Source organism: Adelges cooleyi, unplaced genomic scaffold (genome assembly GCF_023614345.1).
Source record: "Adelges cooleyi isolate 19-005CV unplaced genomic scaffold, UGA_ACOO_1.1 ACOO_flye_CR_arks_rails_tigmint_CR_PRNA_535, whole genome shotgun sequence".
Classification (NCBI taxonomy): Eukaryota; Metazoa; Arthropoda; class Insecta; order Hemiptera; family Adelgidae; genus Adelges; species Adelges cooleyi.
Genome location: NW_026096225.1, coordinates 1 through 19,025, shown reverse-complemented (window position 1 = coordinate 19,025; position 19,025 = coordinate 1). Strand labels below are relative to the sequence as shown.

Here is a 19,025-nt window from a genome sequence, read left to right as displayed (position 1 = left end):
ATTATTAGAACCCAATATAGCTGATATTTATTATTATTATAAAAGCACAGAATATACTATTTATTCTATTCTGTGATACAAGTATATAAACAACTACACACCTATCCTACTTAATGTTATTATGTATGTATTAATAGTAACCATAGATTTTATTGATGTTCTTTTCATAATATAGCATATAGTTTGTCAACTTATTAATGACAATATTGAAAAAACTAGTTATTCGGCCCAATTCGTTGGCACTGTGTAAATTAATTGATTATTAGTAGTCTTATAATACAAAGATGGCGAGTGGAAAAGGAACTACTATGCACTTTATATCCCGTGGACCTGGCATGGTAGAAAGAACTAGAATTGCCGATGACGACATATTCCTAAAGTTTAAACTTTATGAAAACGTTAAATCGCGTCCAGTAAGTATAATAAATAATGACGTTTTACCGCATATTTTAATATTTCAATCAGTCTTAATTATATGTTCTGGCAAAACGTTTTTTAGTAGTTTTGTAATATTTGGCCGTAATTGATTTACTGGCAACATTTATCAATATTTAACATTTTTTATAAATTAATTTCCGTGACTAGCTAGTAAGCAAGTGCTTACCTAACAAATTCATTTGACTATCCTTATATATATTATATATATCGTTGTATCCTTATACATCCTAATTAATCCTTATATCATTTATATAATGACCACGTCATTATTATATGATTTATTTACAATTAAATCATTGTAAAAGACAACAAATTTCTATGCTTTTTTGTCAAGAGTATTCGGTTGTCGCACCTTGTACCTATCCCATCTCCAGTTATTCTCTATTTTAACACGGTGTGACAACGGCCTTCGACATCCATGAAGAACCCGGACAGCTAGCCGAATATTGTCGGCAACAATACATTCAGTGTAATCCGAGAAGTTTATCGTTTTCTTCTTTTTGTCTTACGACATATCCTTATAAATCCTGCAACTTGATGTATCTGCATGAAGTGTGGATACTCTTAACTTTATTTTCAGAATGACCCCCAGCCATAAGATATCCTTGTCAAAAAGGTTTTAACTTGTAAAATTGTGTTCAACTAATACAAAACCGTCAGCTATGACAAATAAAAGTAGTACAAATGGCTAGTTAGTGTATCAAAGTAGTTATATTGTGAAGATAGATACAATAGTTTAGATATAATTAGAAATAAGTATTTCGGAGAAAATTTCAATAATTGTCAGAAAAACTGCTAGATGTACAAGCCAAATGGTTTAAGTATGTTATGCAATAAAATAAAACAAAGAGATAGAAATAAATTATAAAAGTTTAAGAGACAAGATGTAATGTGAAGCCGAAGAAATGTCTAAAAAAGGAAGTGAATTATAGACACAAGATCACAAGAATCATAAAGGAAAATTTAAATAACCGACCAACTACAATAGTGTAGTTTTTGAAGAAAAAAAAACTAGAGCAAAGCAACAAACAAGTTAAACTTTTATATAGCTTTATGGAAAATAATCCACTTTGAGTATAGTGTAGGAGTTGAACTGAACGAAATGAAATACTAAAATCGAAATAATTAAATACATTTGTTTTTTTTGTTTAGCTGATAGAAGAAGAACAAAGAAGTCGGTTCGCGGGATCAGCTGATTACTGGCTTTATTGTTTCAGTTTAACCGGGAGCCTTGCAAATTTGACCAGATTTCCCTACTTGGCGTACTCGTACAACGGATGTAATGTTATCTATAGAAATTTATTCGACATAGACCCAGAGTTGCAGTGTTTGAAAGTTTTAAACATGTTTTAAAAAAATACAAATTTTACCAGCCCATAGGCTAATAAAATTAAATGTTACGTTTATATAGATTATTATCGTTCTAAATGTTTTAGCCAAATGTATTCCCCGAAAAAATGATCATGTTTAATTTCATTCATAAAGCTGTGAACAGTGCATGATTGTGGTGCTTATATTTTCAATCGTTTTCATCAGGTTCTTTCATAGTACAATTCGTAATATTAGTCGTGATGGCCGGCATTCCATGGTGCTTTATGGAAACGTTTTTGGGTCAGTATTCTGGAAGAGGACCTACGGCAATAGGAGATATGGTTCCGGCTGGAAAAGGTTGACTAATTGAAAAGATCAATTTGTTATGTTTTCCATCTTGACGTTATTCGTGTTTCTACTTAGGTGTAGCCTTAGCAATGGGTTATATATGCTTGTTGAACGTAATTTGCTACAGTCCCATCCAGTCCAGGTGTTTGGTGTACATGTCCATGTCGTTTTTGGAAGAGTTGCCGTGGGCGATATGTATCAACAAAACCTTGTGCATGGACGATTCGAGGAACTTAACGAGTACCGTAACAAAGTCTGCTGGAATAGAGCTGAGAGTGCCCGTTGAAAATTATTACTTGTAAGAATTTATTCTATTCTTAAAACGCGTTGGTAAAGATTGGAAAATAATTAGTCCTTTAACTTGGAGAACAATATTGATCCATGATGCTGATTGATAACTATATCAGTTATTCTATATAGTTCCCAATTATCCTTCGAAAAGTCGATTAAAAACTACCTGGCGAATGTCGATTGTCCATAGTAGGGTGGGATAAGATCTGCTTCTTAATTAGTATGAAAATACTAGGTAACTGTTTACATCCTCTTCTCAGTTACTTATGTGGGACCTAAACAGGAACTTTCCGTGGTAAGATTAACTTGTATTACTAGCTCGAAGAGAACTATTGAATTAACCACACACAGTTCCATTATCACCCTATTCTTTCTCGTGTATTTGATCAAATGCAAAATACAAATACTAACATAATATTAACGGTTTTTGACTTACAACCGACTAAAAAATATGTTTTAATTATGTTCAATTTCGAAATCTATGGATAACTGTTTGATAAAGTTTATTTCTAATGTTGTAGAAACAGAATTTTGGACATGGAAAAAAGTATTCTGAATGACGGGCTCGGCCAGTTTTACACACCGTTGTTATACGGCCTTGCCATCTCATGGGTTATCAACTTTCTCTTGCTTGTTGGTGATAAATACATGACACATGTAAGAAAATATAATATTTTCAATATGAATTAGTTGTTTGTATATTTTTATCGAACTAACCTTGTTAATCAACTCATATCCTTAGATCCGAATATTTGGTTCGATTGCTCCATATGTCTTTCTTATCACTTTGTTAGCTCTGGTAATTGTACAAGAAGATTCTTGGCTTGGCGTTAAAAATCTATTTGATCCATCAACGATCAATATGCTGGATCTTCACGTGTGTATATTATACTTTATTATAGTTGCACAACAAAACTATATATTTAACATTATATTATAACCAAGACTGGAACAACTTACATTGTCGGAGTGGAACCAGCTTATACTACCCATGTATGGCCTATAGAGGGGTGGGGAGGTGTCTTCAGATATCTCCAGGTCTTTGATTTGCTGCTGACGTTTCGGAAAATATTAACTTTAAAGCACTTAATTAAAATCAGATTTGGGCAAAATCCACATAATCTAAATCAAAGGGGTTTACTATCCAAACATTCCAAACAATTTGTATTCAATTTTTTTTATTTTATATAGTTTATTGAAGGTTTAATATTTTTGAAGAACATGTACTCGTAAAATAAAATTTAGAAACAAGTCAATACAAATATGTTTGGTGATGAAATGACATGGCTGATTGGGTAAGGTGGTAGTGTGTTGGCACTCATTGTCACCGGCTCAACCTAGGTATTTATTCTTCTCTGGGTAGACAACTGTCTAAGATAAAGTCTTAAGTATTTCCGACCAAAACAAGGCATACGATAATAACAATAATATTATTATAAATTGTAATATAATTATTACAATGGTCATATTAGTAACAACTTAATTTAGGCAGGACGATTAGGTACTATTACCTCCAACCCTCCTCTGCATACTAACTATATAACATAGTCTATGTTTTAATAGAAATTGTTCAAATGTAAGATTTCAATCATTCAAGTCCAAACTTCCAAAAAAAGTAACTCCAAAACTCGGATTTTGATTTTTTTAAATCCAATAGTTTTAACTCTGATAATTTTACATTGAACTAATAATCATATAGTTTGTGTTTTATTGTTTGTTGTACATTTTAGGGATGGCGCCGAGCGGCTGAACAAGTATTCTATTCGCTTGACGTGGGCACCGGCCATCTGATACTTTTCGGTAAAAACTGTGGTTTCCGCACTAATATACTTAGCAACATTCTCATAATCGCCTTGATGGACATGGTTTGCGCCGTGTCGGCAAGCATTGTCATCTATGGCGTGATACAAAAATTAGCTGTTAGGTACCACATACTCTTCCAATTCGTCTTTGTGTCAGGTAACACATTGAAAATACTTTTTATTGAAATTTAATGATGACACATGTATATTAAATTTTTTTTTTTTTTGTAGGTCCCGGTATGTTTTTTTTGGCCGTCGCTCAAACTGTAATAGATCTACCTTATCCAAGATTCTTCAATTTTGTTGCTTTTTTTGTTATGTTTGTTCTTTCTATACTCACACAGGTTAGTAAATGTGTAGATAATAATTTGCCCCCTTGCACTTATACATCGTCAGTAAGATCCGTCTATAGTCCGCATAATATATTAAACAAACGTATTACTTGTGAAACGTTTGCTTTCGCACGTGCCAATTATTAGGTTGCCCTGCAAAATTCTCTATTATTTTAATTAAAAAATATTAATTATACAAACAAACTATTTATATTAAATGTATAATTAAATAATAAATACCCTAATCGTTTAAATAGGAAAAACAAATTAAATAGTATATAACAATATTAATTTTAAAGTTATCAGGCCTCAGATTTTAATCCGTTTTTTTAACTATCCAAACTTGACATAATGTTTCTAAGCATGTAGCTTAAAACCCATACAACCTTTTAATATTAAAACTAAAAACCTAAATTAGATACATTATCAATTAAAAAAAATAGTGACAATACGGAATTTTTTATTATTACAAGCTTTTGTTTGAAAAAAACATTATAGCTCAACAATATTACAGAGTACAATCATAATTAATAGTAAAATGATATATTTTTGGATTATTAGTTTATGTTTAGACTATATAAGTTATCATATAACTTGTATGAAAAAAATCTAAAAAACAATCGTTTTTATTTGTTTATAAATGTATTGTTATAGTTATCGTTTTTGAGTCCCGTGCTATATTTGATGAATGCTTATTTTGGACAATTCAACTACAGCAATTTGATTTACTGTGTGAGCATGAGTGTTGTTATGTTCTTATTATCCTTGGTGACGGTAACTCGAGTAAGTCAAAATAATTATTAATAATAATAATAAAAAAAAACCATCAACATTATGTAGAACTTGACAACTTATTTAGGAAAATGTATTCAACCAGTTTGATCAAAGCAATGAAAATCACAATTTCATACTTCGGATGTTTTTAGTGTATATACTTCCCGGACCTACTATAATCATACTTACTGTTAATTTATTGAACAGGGCGGAGATGCGCTTATTTCGTTGCTGGACGACATTGGATCTGCAATGGGTATACTGATGATCACCACTTCCGAAGCAATATTTATATTTTGCATTTACGGCATAAACGAGTTCTTTGCCGATTTGTCTTTCATGACAGACCGGCGGCCTTCGCTCATGTTGAAGATACTCTTTGTCGGAGGGCCTATACTCGTCGTCGTAAGCAGAATAATAATAATAATAATAGTTACAACAAAATCCTTCATTCACTGAAAACTAGGACTAATTCCAATGTAATGTTCTCAATGACTAGCATATCATGTTGGCGAGCTTTTTCCATTGGAATTCACCAACGTTCCATAACGTCACGTATCCAAGGACGGCCTATATATCAGCCTGGATATTAGCTTCTATCACGGCTTTAATTATATTAAGCACAGCTGTTTGGACTTTCATGAAGGCTGTATCTCACGAGGTAACTTGTCAGATCTGACGGTCTCTACCGTTAATCGTTATTTGTCGTTAAAGTTTAGAGACATTCAAACAATACTGTTATTCTCCAGTTTCATTAATTACAGAAAAAATAATTATAAATTCTTGCAAAATATGTCCATATTGATTGTCTACCATAAGACTGCATGTTTACTGATTCACAGCGTACCGCCTCAGCTTTCGAGCCATCCAGCCGATGGGTTCCCGATCTAACGTATTCTCTGGAAACTAATATGCTGGACTCCATGACGGGAAAGAGAGAGGACGTGATGCTTGCAAATTATGACAACCTCATATTTGGAATAGGAAAGCCGATTCTAACAATGAGATTAGACCAATCCGTGCAAACCGGCAGCAACTCGGATACGGGTAATAAAATAGATTTTATAATTAATAACATTACAAACCAGTGTTGTGTGTGTACCACGAAAAACCAATAATAGCCGATAGGTACCAATAAGAATGTGTAATTTATGATTATTTATTTATTTATTTTTTAATAAAATTTAATAATCAATTAAAAATTGGACTACCTATAATTTGTAAATTTCTTTCAATCTCTAGCTACGTCATATATTCTTATGTAAGTCATTATTTAACACCACTTGCCTTATATAAATAACAAGATTTTATTTGCAGAACTTAAAACATACTACAATAGTAATGCCATTTCGGATGAGAGATTACTACATTTGTACTTGGAATTCGTTAAATACTATTACAATACGGAATACGAATTGATCAGGAGATACAACGAGCGCGAGGTCTTAGCATGGAACAACCTAGAGTACATGGAGTTCTTACTACCCTCTGGCGTTTTAGAAAAGAGTGTCCAAACTGGCGCAAATGACCTGAATTCTGATAGTTTGGCGGATTTAAGCAGCTTAGATTCATTATAATATAAAACAAACGTTCATTATCTATAAGTATAAAAATATATTGATAATTTAAAACTGTCGATTTTCTCATTTTTTTTGTTTTATCAAAAACATTACTATTTTTAATTTGTCAACTATGGGCGCTTGTTGAACGGAGGTAAAATATTTGTACATAGACGGCGTCGTATAATATAAATATTTACATTAAGTATCTATTATATTCTTAATGACTTTATAACAGTAGAAACAAATATATTATATTTAACCGTAGTAATATTGTCAATTCATAATGAATGTCTATTCAGATTTTATTTCAATGACAAACAGCGCTTTATACAGCAAGTACATATGTAGGTTATATAATAAGTTGACGGTATATTTTTTGTTTTGTTTATCAGCTCTTTTGTTCACCGCCACTAGGAAGGTAGGTACTATTTTAAATTGAATGTTAATACTATAGTTATTGTTATCGTACTAACACACAACATCCCATTATTATTTCGTTCCACTGCTACTCGCCAGACTACAACTATTAGGTATACTAGGTACACATTATTTCATATGTAATATAAGTATAATAATACTGTTACTATAAATATTTGGAAAAAATAGTTAAACCGCTAGACATGTAAATTAAAACAACATTTGTGTGAAAAATGGTACTGACTCGAAAAAGAATTAAAGTTTTCAAAAATGTATTCAAATTTAACATAGCCTATGGGAAATAAAAATTACAGACCACAAAGCTCATTAACTGGCAATGGTTACAGAAAGTGTGATCGTCGAATTAATTCTGTTCAATCCTTAATGTAACAGCTAAAAAGGTAAATTTTGCACTAGTTGACTTCCAGGCTCAGATACATAACCGAATTGCATCCGAATTTCAGTTAAACATTTGATGATACTAGTAGCAACCCGCTAAAAACTAACCCTTAAACTATACAAATGTGTATATTATTACATATATTTTTTACTACCTGTAGACTTTTTAGAGTATTTAAAAAACAATATTAAAATGAATTATAAATGCATTTTTAATGATATTGGCTCTGAATGGTACCATTGACACAAAAAATATTTTTTTCATATTCAATAATACCCCTAAATTTGCAACAGCTTGTTTTTTATTTCACCCCTCTACCTCAAAAATTAAAATTATGGTGCCCATTACAAATGTGGTCTTTCATTCTCCGTCACCCTGTACCGTGGCTGTACCTATAATCCAATATAAATATCCTCAATGTTTATTTTTAAAATAAATGGTTCATTATTTTCTTTTTACAACACATTATTTAAGGTCTAAAATTAAAACAAAATTTAATTAATAAATAGTAACAAAATAAAATGTACAATGTTTTTTATCCATTAGTACTCTTTACAAGTGTATCCAGACTTAAACCAAATATGACGCAGTTGTGCATATTTTAGCTTCGATGCAAAGCAGGAAGCTTAGGATTATTTAGTTGGTATGTGCGCACACGTCAGTTGAATAAAATTTAAATTATACCCATTTCCCATTCCCCTGGGGAGGGGGTGCAAGTTGTTTTGTTTTTTGGGTTTTTTAGCCGTAATGTTAAGATCTTTAAGTTGAAAATTTGTCAGTAGTTAGAACTTATATGTATGCATAACATATTAAATGGAAAAAAAATTCGGCACTACAGTTTTTCTTTAATTGCCGGAAAACTGTTTTTCGCAGATTTCGTATATTTGAACCTAAAATTTAAAAAAAAATTTATCAAATCATTACAACAATTCGATTTGATCTATGCAGAATTATACTACTAAGTTTTGATACTCAAGTACACCTTTAAGGTTTTAATTTAATTTTTTTTTTTTTTAAGTGATTTTATAACTTTTATTTATAAGACCTGTGACCTCTCCGACCCTCTATGCCTTGATTCCATCATGCATATACTCTACTGTACTGGTCCTCTCGGATAAAATCACTTTCAAATAGACGTTTTGATTCTTATTTGTAAATACAGCACCTCAATTTAATACTTTCTAGCTTTGCTGGTTTACACTGTACTTGGTTTTGACTGTACTGGCTTGAAAATACTAACTACTGATTTACATCGAAACGTTTATTCGAAAGTGATTTTATCACTTTCAGATTTAAAAAATCCTGTAAACCTACGACGCGTCCCCACTATACCCCGACCCCCGAAATTAATAAATAATAACTAAATAAAATGTACATTGTTTTTTATGCCCTTTACAAAGTGTATCCAGACCTAAACCAGGTTTTTTTTTACATTAATGTTTTTAACAGGGTTAATATTTGTTGTGAGATTACGCATGGCCTGCGAGTAAACGACGCGACGGTATAACATTATATTTTTATATATTTTTTTACTAACCTATACCGCAAGTCATTATGTTTTATTACAACAGTAGTTGTTATTAATGTGTAATTAGTTGTACAATAATAATAACACAACCTGTGGTGGCTGAACAATTCATGCGAAATCTATAAAGAATTAATAAAGATAAAGAATCTCGATGATTTATAAATGTAATATCATACGGCGGCGGCCGTATAAACTATATGTTATGACTAGGGCGATAATAATTTTCCGGCTAGATTGTATCGTGGTGTGCGCTATATTGTGAACCGCGCATATAAAAACAGGTTTTCGTAGTATATATAAATATAATATTAGATTATCGGCGGCGGCGGCCGTATAAACTATAATGTGCGTTAATTTCGTACCGCACGAATTCGGGCGGCAGCGTATATGACGGCGCGGCGTCGGCCGTTGTCTTCATTTTATCAGAAAATACGTTCGGGAAAACGGAGACTATTTAATTTTAATTATGATTGATTAATGTTTTATTAACGTAATAATATTATTAAATATTAAGTACTATTTTAATATAATATTATATTATATTAATATTGATTCTGTGCAAGAAATTTTAAAATTCAAATTTTCATTTCTTTTATTAGAAAAAAAAGTAGAAATAAAAAATGTGGGTAGTAGTGGTGAGACTATTCGAATAAAAAAAATTCGAGTATTCGAATACTTTATTCGCACGAATATTCGTTATTTCTAATAACGAATATTCGATGTGTTATTCGAATATTCGATCTGATTATTCGAATATTTTATCATTTTCTTTGCAGGATTAATTAGATTAAAAAAAAATAATTAAGAGACATCTAAGGTGCCCTTGATCTATTTTTAATAATTTTTTAACAAAATTAATATAATTATAACGAATTATTCTTTTGACAAAATAAATATTATTACTTATTACAACAAATAAGATTTTAACAATTTATATAGATATATAAATACAAACAAACATAAATTTGACAAAATAAATATTACCTCTTAGATTAAGAAGTTCTTTTTAGTTTTTTCATGCGAAAATTCGAATATTCGAATTTTTTTATTACTATTCGAATTATTCGAATTATTCGATTACTATTCGAATTATTCGAATTATTCGATTACTATTCGAATATTCGAACTATTTTCATACGAATAGTATTATTTGATTATTCGAGTAATTCGAATAATAGAAAAATTCAATTCGAGGTCTCAGCTCTAGTGGGTAGACCTTTACCAAGTTTACCCAGTTTAACTAATATTTCATATAAAGGACCAAATAAATACATTCGTCATTTAAATACTGGGCTTTAGTTCAAATGACTTTGTATCGTTATTTTGTTTCCCTTTTTTTTTTTTTTTTTGGAGGTGAGATATCTTGGAGTAAGACTGGTGTAAAAAATAAATAAACATGAAAATTCGTTTAAACATCTACATAATGAGGCAAATTTTAAAGTGTTCGGAACTATTGACTTAAGAAGTCAAATTGTTAGTGAATTCAGGGATTAAACGTCATAATCACCAAGTTTCTAAAAATCAAGGTATTTTAAAAAGAAATGTTAAATTGTGTAAAATGTTGTGTAAATCACAAATTACCTTTATGTGGATACGATAAAAAAATTTCATAAAAAAATCACGGCATTTTTCGTGGTTTGATAACTTATGTTCAGATTTAGACCCAAGTTTACGGAACATTTTCAGAAGTCTATTGTTTTTAAAGTTACTCCATATTTATACGTTTTTCCTCAGATAAATAGATCATATATCATTTTGGGTTATGGTTTTCTAATTTTTTATCGCACTTCTGTGTGAAATCACCACGATCCGCCACTGCTTTTTAATAAAATGACTAACTTTGAAGTAACTTATACATTATAAAAAAAAAATGTCTTGAAACTTCGACTTTAAGTTAGTATGAAAACATAATGAAATTTATAACGTTTTAAATTTGTTTTTCAATTTTAATCTACTTACAAAAAAATTAGTTTAAGGATATTATGAAAAAGAACACTTTGATTAAAAATGTTCAGTATAAGTTCCATTTCAACACATCATAATTAATCATCAAGTAACGTGGTCGTTAATTAAAGATGCACAACAAATTTATGGTATATAGCACCGCCTAAGTCCAAACAAAAGGATTTTATGGAACTGTCTGCATAGGACATATAAGTTAGAGGCATTTAAAAAATCTACTAGTACACATATCCAGTGAATTGACATGGAATGAACCATAGGCATTATTTATACATTTTTAATCATCAAAATTTCTATCTTTTTTTTAAAAAAAAAACATTTTTCTGCAATCATGACTTACGGTCATAGATACATACAAACATTTTTATTTTTTTTTTTCAGACGTGTAATCGATGATCAAGTTTGCATTAAGATTTAGTTGTTTTTGCGGTAGCCGTTAATCTATCTTTTAATAGTTTTTTTGTAGTACTTCCTGGCTTCGATCACCGATTGCGGGTCCTCGGCGTTCGACGCTCTCAAGTCCAAATGGTGTGCAGATTCTGGTATTATGATAGCTTGTACGGTGTTAGAAATGTCGTGCAACACTCCACCACTAGACCAAGGATCCAATAGGCCATTACTGAAACGAGATAAGGAAATTTAAATACAAATTTCTATTATTATAGACGTGGGCACGGGTAGAACAGACTGTAATTTACTTTCTAGGGACTTAAGTAAGGACTTGGGCCCCAGACTTCTGTACGGCAGTGTCATTTTGATGTAATTATTCTAAACATTTTGTTATGAAGTTCAGACCCTCGGGGGCTGTGCTCGATTGGTTGCTGACAATTTGTTTATATCCTGAATGAGTTAAAAAGGATTGTAACTTCCCTAGCCCCGTTCCCCTCTAGTTGCGCCAATGGTGTACCTGCTCTATGCCTAATTAAAATGTAAGCTGTTACGCTCTATTTTTACCTAAATATGATGTTTGACGATGCAATGAGGTGTTTACCGCCGTAAGTCTTCTGGGCTAGACCTATTGACGGATAAACGACGGCGTTTATCCGTCAATAGGTCTAGCCGTATTCTTTATAGCACCAATCAGCGTCTTCTGTATAATTATACGGAGACTTCTCAAATATATCTTTGATGCCGTTAGTGCGCAAGGGCACCATCAATTCGGTGCAAACCTGCATACAATACAATATGTTTTATAGATTTAAAAAAAAAACAACAGTACAACGGAGTTGTACCACCGACCAAAGGCGTGTTTAGGATTATCTAAAAAAAGAGTATATAATAATAATAAAACTATACAATTATTAATAGTTAAATTCTGAGGTTCCGTTAGTGAACAGCCCCCTCTTCAGTCATTCATGTCGTATATAATGTACATATTATGTCTTCAAATTTACTTATTGTTTGAACTAACAGATTGTAAATATTAAAAAAATATATTACATACTTGGTAATTTTATGCTTTTCTACTAGGTTTATCCGTAACACAAACATCAAGGCATTGGGAAGAACCGGTATAGTTGAAGAACACATTCAAACCCTCGAAGACCGATGATAAAAGTGTATAACAGTCGCTATAAGAATTTGTTAATGGCTTACAAAATTCCTAAAAATTTACCAGAAACGTATTGAATGTAAAAAAATTTGTACTTATTTTTCAATATTATCGGTCAACAATTATGATGTTGGACTAACTTGACAAAAACTCGAGATATTACCTTAACAGGATTTCCCGGCAATGGCACCAAAAATTGAGCAGGATACGGATAATTCGCCATAGCCATATTTTCATATGCTCTTTTAGTCCATTTTTTTAGGTTTGAAACGTCGGTAGAATTTTTTAAAGGCCAACAAAGTTACCATTGATTTGATAACCATTCTTTACCTTCATCTGAAAGTTACCTATTATATTATTACACTATTTGTGATCAAAATTACGAGGAAATATTATTGCAGTGCGATTGCATATAAAAAATATATATTGGTCATAACTCCAATTATAAACAAACGTTTAGACGGACCCCCCTCCGTCTTTTTTCAAAAAACCAATGCATGTCTGTTTCGATGAAAAAAATGTTTTTTTTATTATTTTGGCTATGGTCGTAAAAAGTAGTTTCTTCTGTAAAATAATCGCATCATTCTGAAAAAAAGTTTTTTTCTCGGAATATAATATAGTCACTAAAATTGAATTTATAATATAAAAAGTAGTTTTTGACATTTTCATGTCTTAGCTCTGGCACATAACCGAAAAAATAATTTTCGTGTTGCCCTAAATTTGAGCATTTTCCTAATATTTTTTTCAGAAAACTGAAAAAATTTTCCATAGAAACAGTCAGAAAACAAAAAAAAAATAGTAAAAATACATAGAAAGGTCGAAAAAACGAAAAAATTTAAAAACGGAATACTTTTATACATAATTAATTATTTCAAATATTTTGAACACGGTTGTTTTTTCCTACTCTTCTATGCATTTTTACCTCTTTCTTTTTTCTTTTTTGACCGTTTTTTAATACGAAAAAAACAACTTTACAGATTATAAACTCATATTAATAATATTTTTTTTAGAAAACTGAAATTATTTTACATAAAAAACTAATTTTTAATACATTTTTTGTAAATGATCCATTTAATAAAACTTAGTATTCGATAATTTCCTTAAATGATGAACGTAAGTTAAGTTCATAAGGCATAGGCACCAATAAAAATGAATAAAAACAACAGTATTTTATATAATTATATGTGCCGTGACACAAAATATAAACAATTATTAGTGATGCAAATATCATCCTTAGGAACACAATGTAGAGAATATATCTCTGCTTCGTCCCTAGGAATTGCACGTATGGTTGGGCTTGAATTACACGGTAGTCGGGCTGTTGGAGACACTTAATTGGGGTTTATTAATGTAATAAATATCCACCTTACACATGCGATACTTATTTTTCAGGGAGAAATTAAAATAATCGGAAAAAATGTGTCTATTGTTATGTAAAAGAGTACTAAAGTGTGTTCACTCAAATGGATAAGGCTCCGTTTATTAAGTCGGAGGTATTAAAATAATTTTATCCTAAATAACTCTCCGATCCCCGTTTAAATATACCCTACTTTATAAGTCCCATTTAATTACCATATAATAAGCTTTATCTTGTAAAAATGTCTAGTTTCACTTAGAGTTTTTAGTGAACTGCATTATTCTTAAGTAATGCTCAAGTTATGTGCAATTATTCTTTAGACCTTCAATAACTATAAACTCAATGTGAAAAACTTCTCTAGTGCTTAAAATTCGATATAGGGGGGGGGGGGGGGGGGGGGGTACTTGTTGAGGACTTTTTTTCTTGTATATAATACGTATTATTATATTATATATATTGTTATAAAAGGAGTCATCGTTCGACCAAAAACGTCTTTTGTCGAATAGGAATTAGAATAAATAATACATTTAATTAGACTACATATACGAATATTGTGGTTTTTAAAACAATTTATAATCTATAGTCCTGTATTAAAATTAAATTATATGTAATATATTTTTATTTAACAATAAAAATGAAAGAACCGTATAAAACATGTAAGAAACCCTATTAGTTCCATGCACAGATATATAATATATAATAAACTAGATTGCTAACTGTATATACCACCAATAGAGAAAATTGAAGCAGCTACTTTCCGCCATCTTGGTGGGAATTAGAACCTTATCACGCGAGAATAATATATGTGTATAACAATCACATATATATATATATATATATATATATATATATATAATATAATAATATATGCCGATATATATTATATGCATTCATAACACACAAAAATCTCACCAGAATGGCGGACTGTCGGCTTCAAATCTTATCGCTAGTTGGCAATCTAGTTATTATATATCTGTGGTTCCGTGTAAAAGTCGACCTCCGGGCGAATGGTGGCGCTATCTACGTGACAAAATGGTACTACCAAAATACCGTTTCTTGGCCCGCTAATTTAGTTGGAGTGGCGTCACTTCTCTACATCGTGGGCCAAACTGGTTACACCTCAAAGAGCCACTCGACACGGAGCCACTCGACAAACAACCACCGAAAATCGACACGGAGCCACTCGACAAGCAGCCACTCGAAGGGGTACCAACATATACAATATTTATAAAAAATGCACGATTATTATTCGTGTATGTTGTGCGGCTAGTATTGTTTATTTAAAGGGGAAAACTTGTACATTTCATAATTAATGCAATAAGGCTTGAACTATTTTTAATTCACTGTGTGACCTGTCTTCTGTTTTGAGTTTTTTTATTTAAGTTATAATCAAATCAGTTTCTATTATTGAAATTTATATAAAAAAAAAACGGAAAGTATATGAAACAATATTTACAATATTATATTATAGTGATAATTTACCTACAATAAATTGTCTCCTGAGTTTGTAAAAAAAAATGTTTTTCAAAACATACTTACACGTTTTATAATAAGTAAAGCAGAATGTTCATTGATCAAATGTCAATGAAATTATACTTTTTTTTTAAATTATTTAATACCGATGTATTATACCTATCTATTTATAACAATACATCGTGAATACCTCATACGAAACTATTCGATACCCGTCAATAAAATTAAACACATTTACTTAAATACTTTACAACTTCCAATAGGCAATAACACAATAATAAATTATAGTTAAATATTATTTAATTTTGTATTATATATTTTCATATCTGTGTATTAGTTATCATGTTATATATATGCCGAAAATAATAATTCCGAAAAAATTTAGAACCAAAACATATATTAACCGAAAATATAATAGCCGAAAAATATTTAAGTCGAAAATAATGTCATCGAACGTATTTTAGCTGACACTTATTATTTGAACAGAACCTTATAAGTTATAAATTATAATAGTATACAAAAACACTGTTACGCGCGCCGTGTGACCGCGTTGTGTCTACTGTCTACGCTATTTTTATAACATCTGTGATAAGTTTCATTTGTTATTGAAATATACAGCTATTTTTTATTTTGTGGTTGACATTTTTTTTCCATATATACTACGAATGCTTAATTGTTAGTATTTGTTTATACTTAGCTACACAATAGTAAATTCAAACAGGGACAACCTATGGTAGACTGGCGCCTTGCCGATGCTGAATAAAATGTTTATATATTATTAAGCCGGCAGTAGTTTTTTGGGGTCTAAAATAACCGGTATGGTTCTTTTGGATCTAGATATGATACACTCATCAGACTTATCACTAATGTCCAGCTAATATATAAAATAGATCACTCTAGTTTATGTGTAAACAAGGTCAGATACAAGGGGAAGGCTGGAGTTAATAGTTAATAGTTTATAATACAATCTATATTAAAATAAATATAAACCAAGTCAAACTATAACGAATTTATGAGTAGTAAATTCACATGACTTCTTAAAAACAATCCAAATTAACTCAGGTGCTATAATATTATATACATAATATTATCATTGATTATCATTAATCAAAGATATTATGTATAAATGCACAAACAACAAAAAAGTTCAAAAATATTAAATTTATATTTATAAACACAGATTTCCTTATTTCACACTATTATAATATACAAGTTAAAAGTTAGCTATAACTTAAATTTAAGTGACATGTGTATTGGCGTTGTCGATTGCATTATCTAGATGTTTTTATACATGTGCATAGAGCACACAAGGGTTTCACAAAATGATTGATACTTAGTGTGTGATATTATAATTAACGTGAAGTGGGTCTCATACGGTTAAAAAATTATTAACGAAACGTTAACATTACTAAGTTTACTATGGTCAAGTTTATACAAACTAACGGTTGGTTACCAACTGCGGCCATCCATCACTGATGTTAAATAATTATGAGATTCGAGCTATCAAAAAAAAAATATAATGGTTCAACACGTTGGCGGTGGCCGGTACTTAACAAAAGACTGCAAGGAAATAGTTTTTACTAAAAAAATTGATGATTTTACTGTTTTTATCTATTTTTAATGTTATAATTATTAAAATTTATTTTATTATTGACCACGATTTAATAAAAAAAAAATTGTTTGGCTTAAGTATTCTAACAGCCTTAACAAAAATGTATTTTCTAAAATGATAATGTACATGTTTATTTTTAAAAGTTATTATCAGCAGTAATAAACATATAATATTAATCATTTGTTGAATAAAAACTAATAGTGTACATATTATGAACACAACGGATTTCATACAAGTTATTTTAGTATTAAAGTTAGAAACAATTGTGCATTATTAAAGAAAAATACTAGATTAATATAATCAAGTTTATAAAAAATGTTTACTAAATTATTTCCACTTGGCTTATAGTTTTTAAATTTTGAACATAGTTGGAAAAATAACAAAATATAGTTAGAACATTACAAATAATTATGGTATAAATCTACTTTACCGGGCACCCTTTTTTCGATTATTTTTTTAAATCGACAGTACTTTTAATGTTGATTACGAATATGTAAAAAATTTGCGCCGCTCGCACTTAGTTTGGAAGTTACAGACTTTTAAAGTTCGCCGAAATCGACATACGTGCGCGCCCGGCACTGCACGTCTACCCGCGCCCGCTGGGTACTTCGTCCGTCGATCGCCGCTTAATTATCATCGGATTCCTCGTCTACCTGCCTCCCGCCCGTCGTGGTCCTTTTTTTTTTGCATCATAATTTCATCACGCTAATATTTGACTTGTTTGGGATTTTGCTATAGCGAACAATGAACAATTTTTGGCTCGCCCGATGCACATTGTTGAGACTTGAGGATGACTTAGTAGTAAATATTAATGTTTTATCGCGCCCCGCTAATATTATAAAGTATTACGGGCTATTATAAAGCAATACATGTTATTCATTTTTTATAATTTGGTTATTCATTTATATTTTATGATTCTACATATATTAACACAAAATAAATATATAATGCTGTTTTTCTACAAACTCTGATGAAAATTGTGAGGGACACACACACATACATTAATTTATATATATATATATATATATATAGATAATAAAAATAGAAATAATTAATCAGATAAAAAAATCCAATTTATATAGATGGCCTATAGCATAAGCCAAATGGGTGGAAAATATACACATTTGCCAATTAGCTAAAAATGTACTTTTTTTGGATTTTTATATCGGTATTTATCTAATTCTAACCCTCTGCTTCTGAGTTTTTAATAATTAGTTCTAAGTCAATAAAAAGTAAAAACCTTTATCAAATACTTTTTAGTTGTATATATAATATATACATGGATCGTTCATTCCGATACTCATGAAAATGCACACAAATTAAACAACGTTCAATAACTTCATTTGTTTTATATTTAAAATATATTTGTAATTTAATTGGAATACATGAAAGCAAGTTAAAATATTATTCAATTAATATCGTTGCAATGTACATAATTTTTTTACCTATGTATTAAATTAATAAATAAGTATCAATAATATAAAAATGTATAATTATTTATAATAATAGAGTAAAAGTATTTAGAAACAATAATTATTACTAATAGCATGAGTAAACAATAAATCCTGTTGAGTAAATTGAAATGTTTACAATGAACATAGTAACAATGTCTACTATACAATAGGGGTTTTAATAAAAATATAATATTTTCTACAAAATTACTGTTTTTATTTTTATTGATATACAATTTGGAAATTACATTTTTTGCTATTACTCCGTTATAATATGTGGTGTCGGCCGCACAACATACACAAATAATAATCGTACATTTTACATAAATATTGTACATGTTGGTATCTCTTCGGGTGGCTGTTTGTCGAGTGGCTCCGTGTCGATTTTCGGTGGCTGTTTGTCGAGTGGCTCCTT

At 30.3% G+C, this 19,025-nt stretch overlaps 1 protein-coding gene across 1 annotated transcript; it reads left to right on the top strand.

Moving 5' to 3' along the window:
* The first annotated feature begins 5,801 nt into the window (after positions 1-5,801).
* Positions 5,802-11,808, top strand: LOC126842518 (uncharacterized). The gene is made up of 5 exons (XM_050579528.1): positions 5,802-5,957; positions 6,139-6,343; positions 6,614-6,634; positions 7,251-7,276; positions 11,632-11,808. Exons 1-5 carry the CDS (start codon positions 5,802-5,804, stop codon positions 11,806-11,808), a joined length of 585 nt encoding a protein of 194 aa, XP_050435485.1.
* Positions 11,809-19,025: the final 7,217 nt, after the last annotated feature.

What these genes read in the sequence shown, in the direction of transcription:
- LOC126842518 (XM_050579528.1), top strand. Translation starts at nt 5,802, where the DNA reads ATGTTGGCGAGCTTTTTCCATTGGAATTCACCAACGTTCCATAACGTC. An exon ending in ACTTAAAACATACTACAATA is followed by an intron (nt 6,635 to 7,250) that starts GTAATGCCATTT and finishes TTTGTTTATCAG; the next exon opens with CTCTTTTGTTCACCGCCACT. An exon ending in TGTTCACCGCCACTAGGAAG is followed by an intron (nt 7,277 to 11,631) that starts GTAGGTACTATT and finishes GTTTTTTTGTAG; the next exon opens with TACTTCCTGGCTTCGATCAC.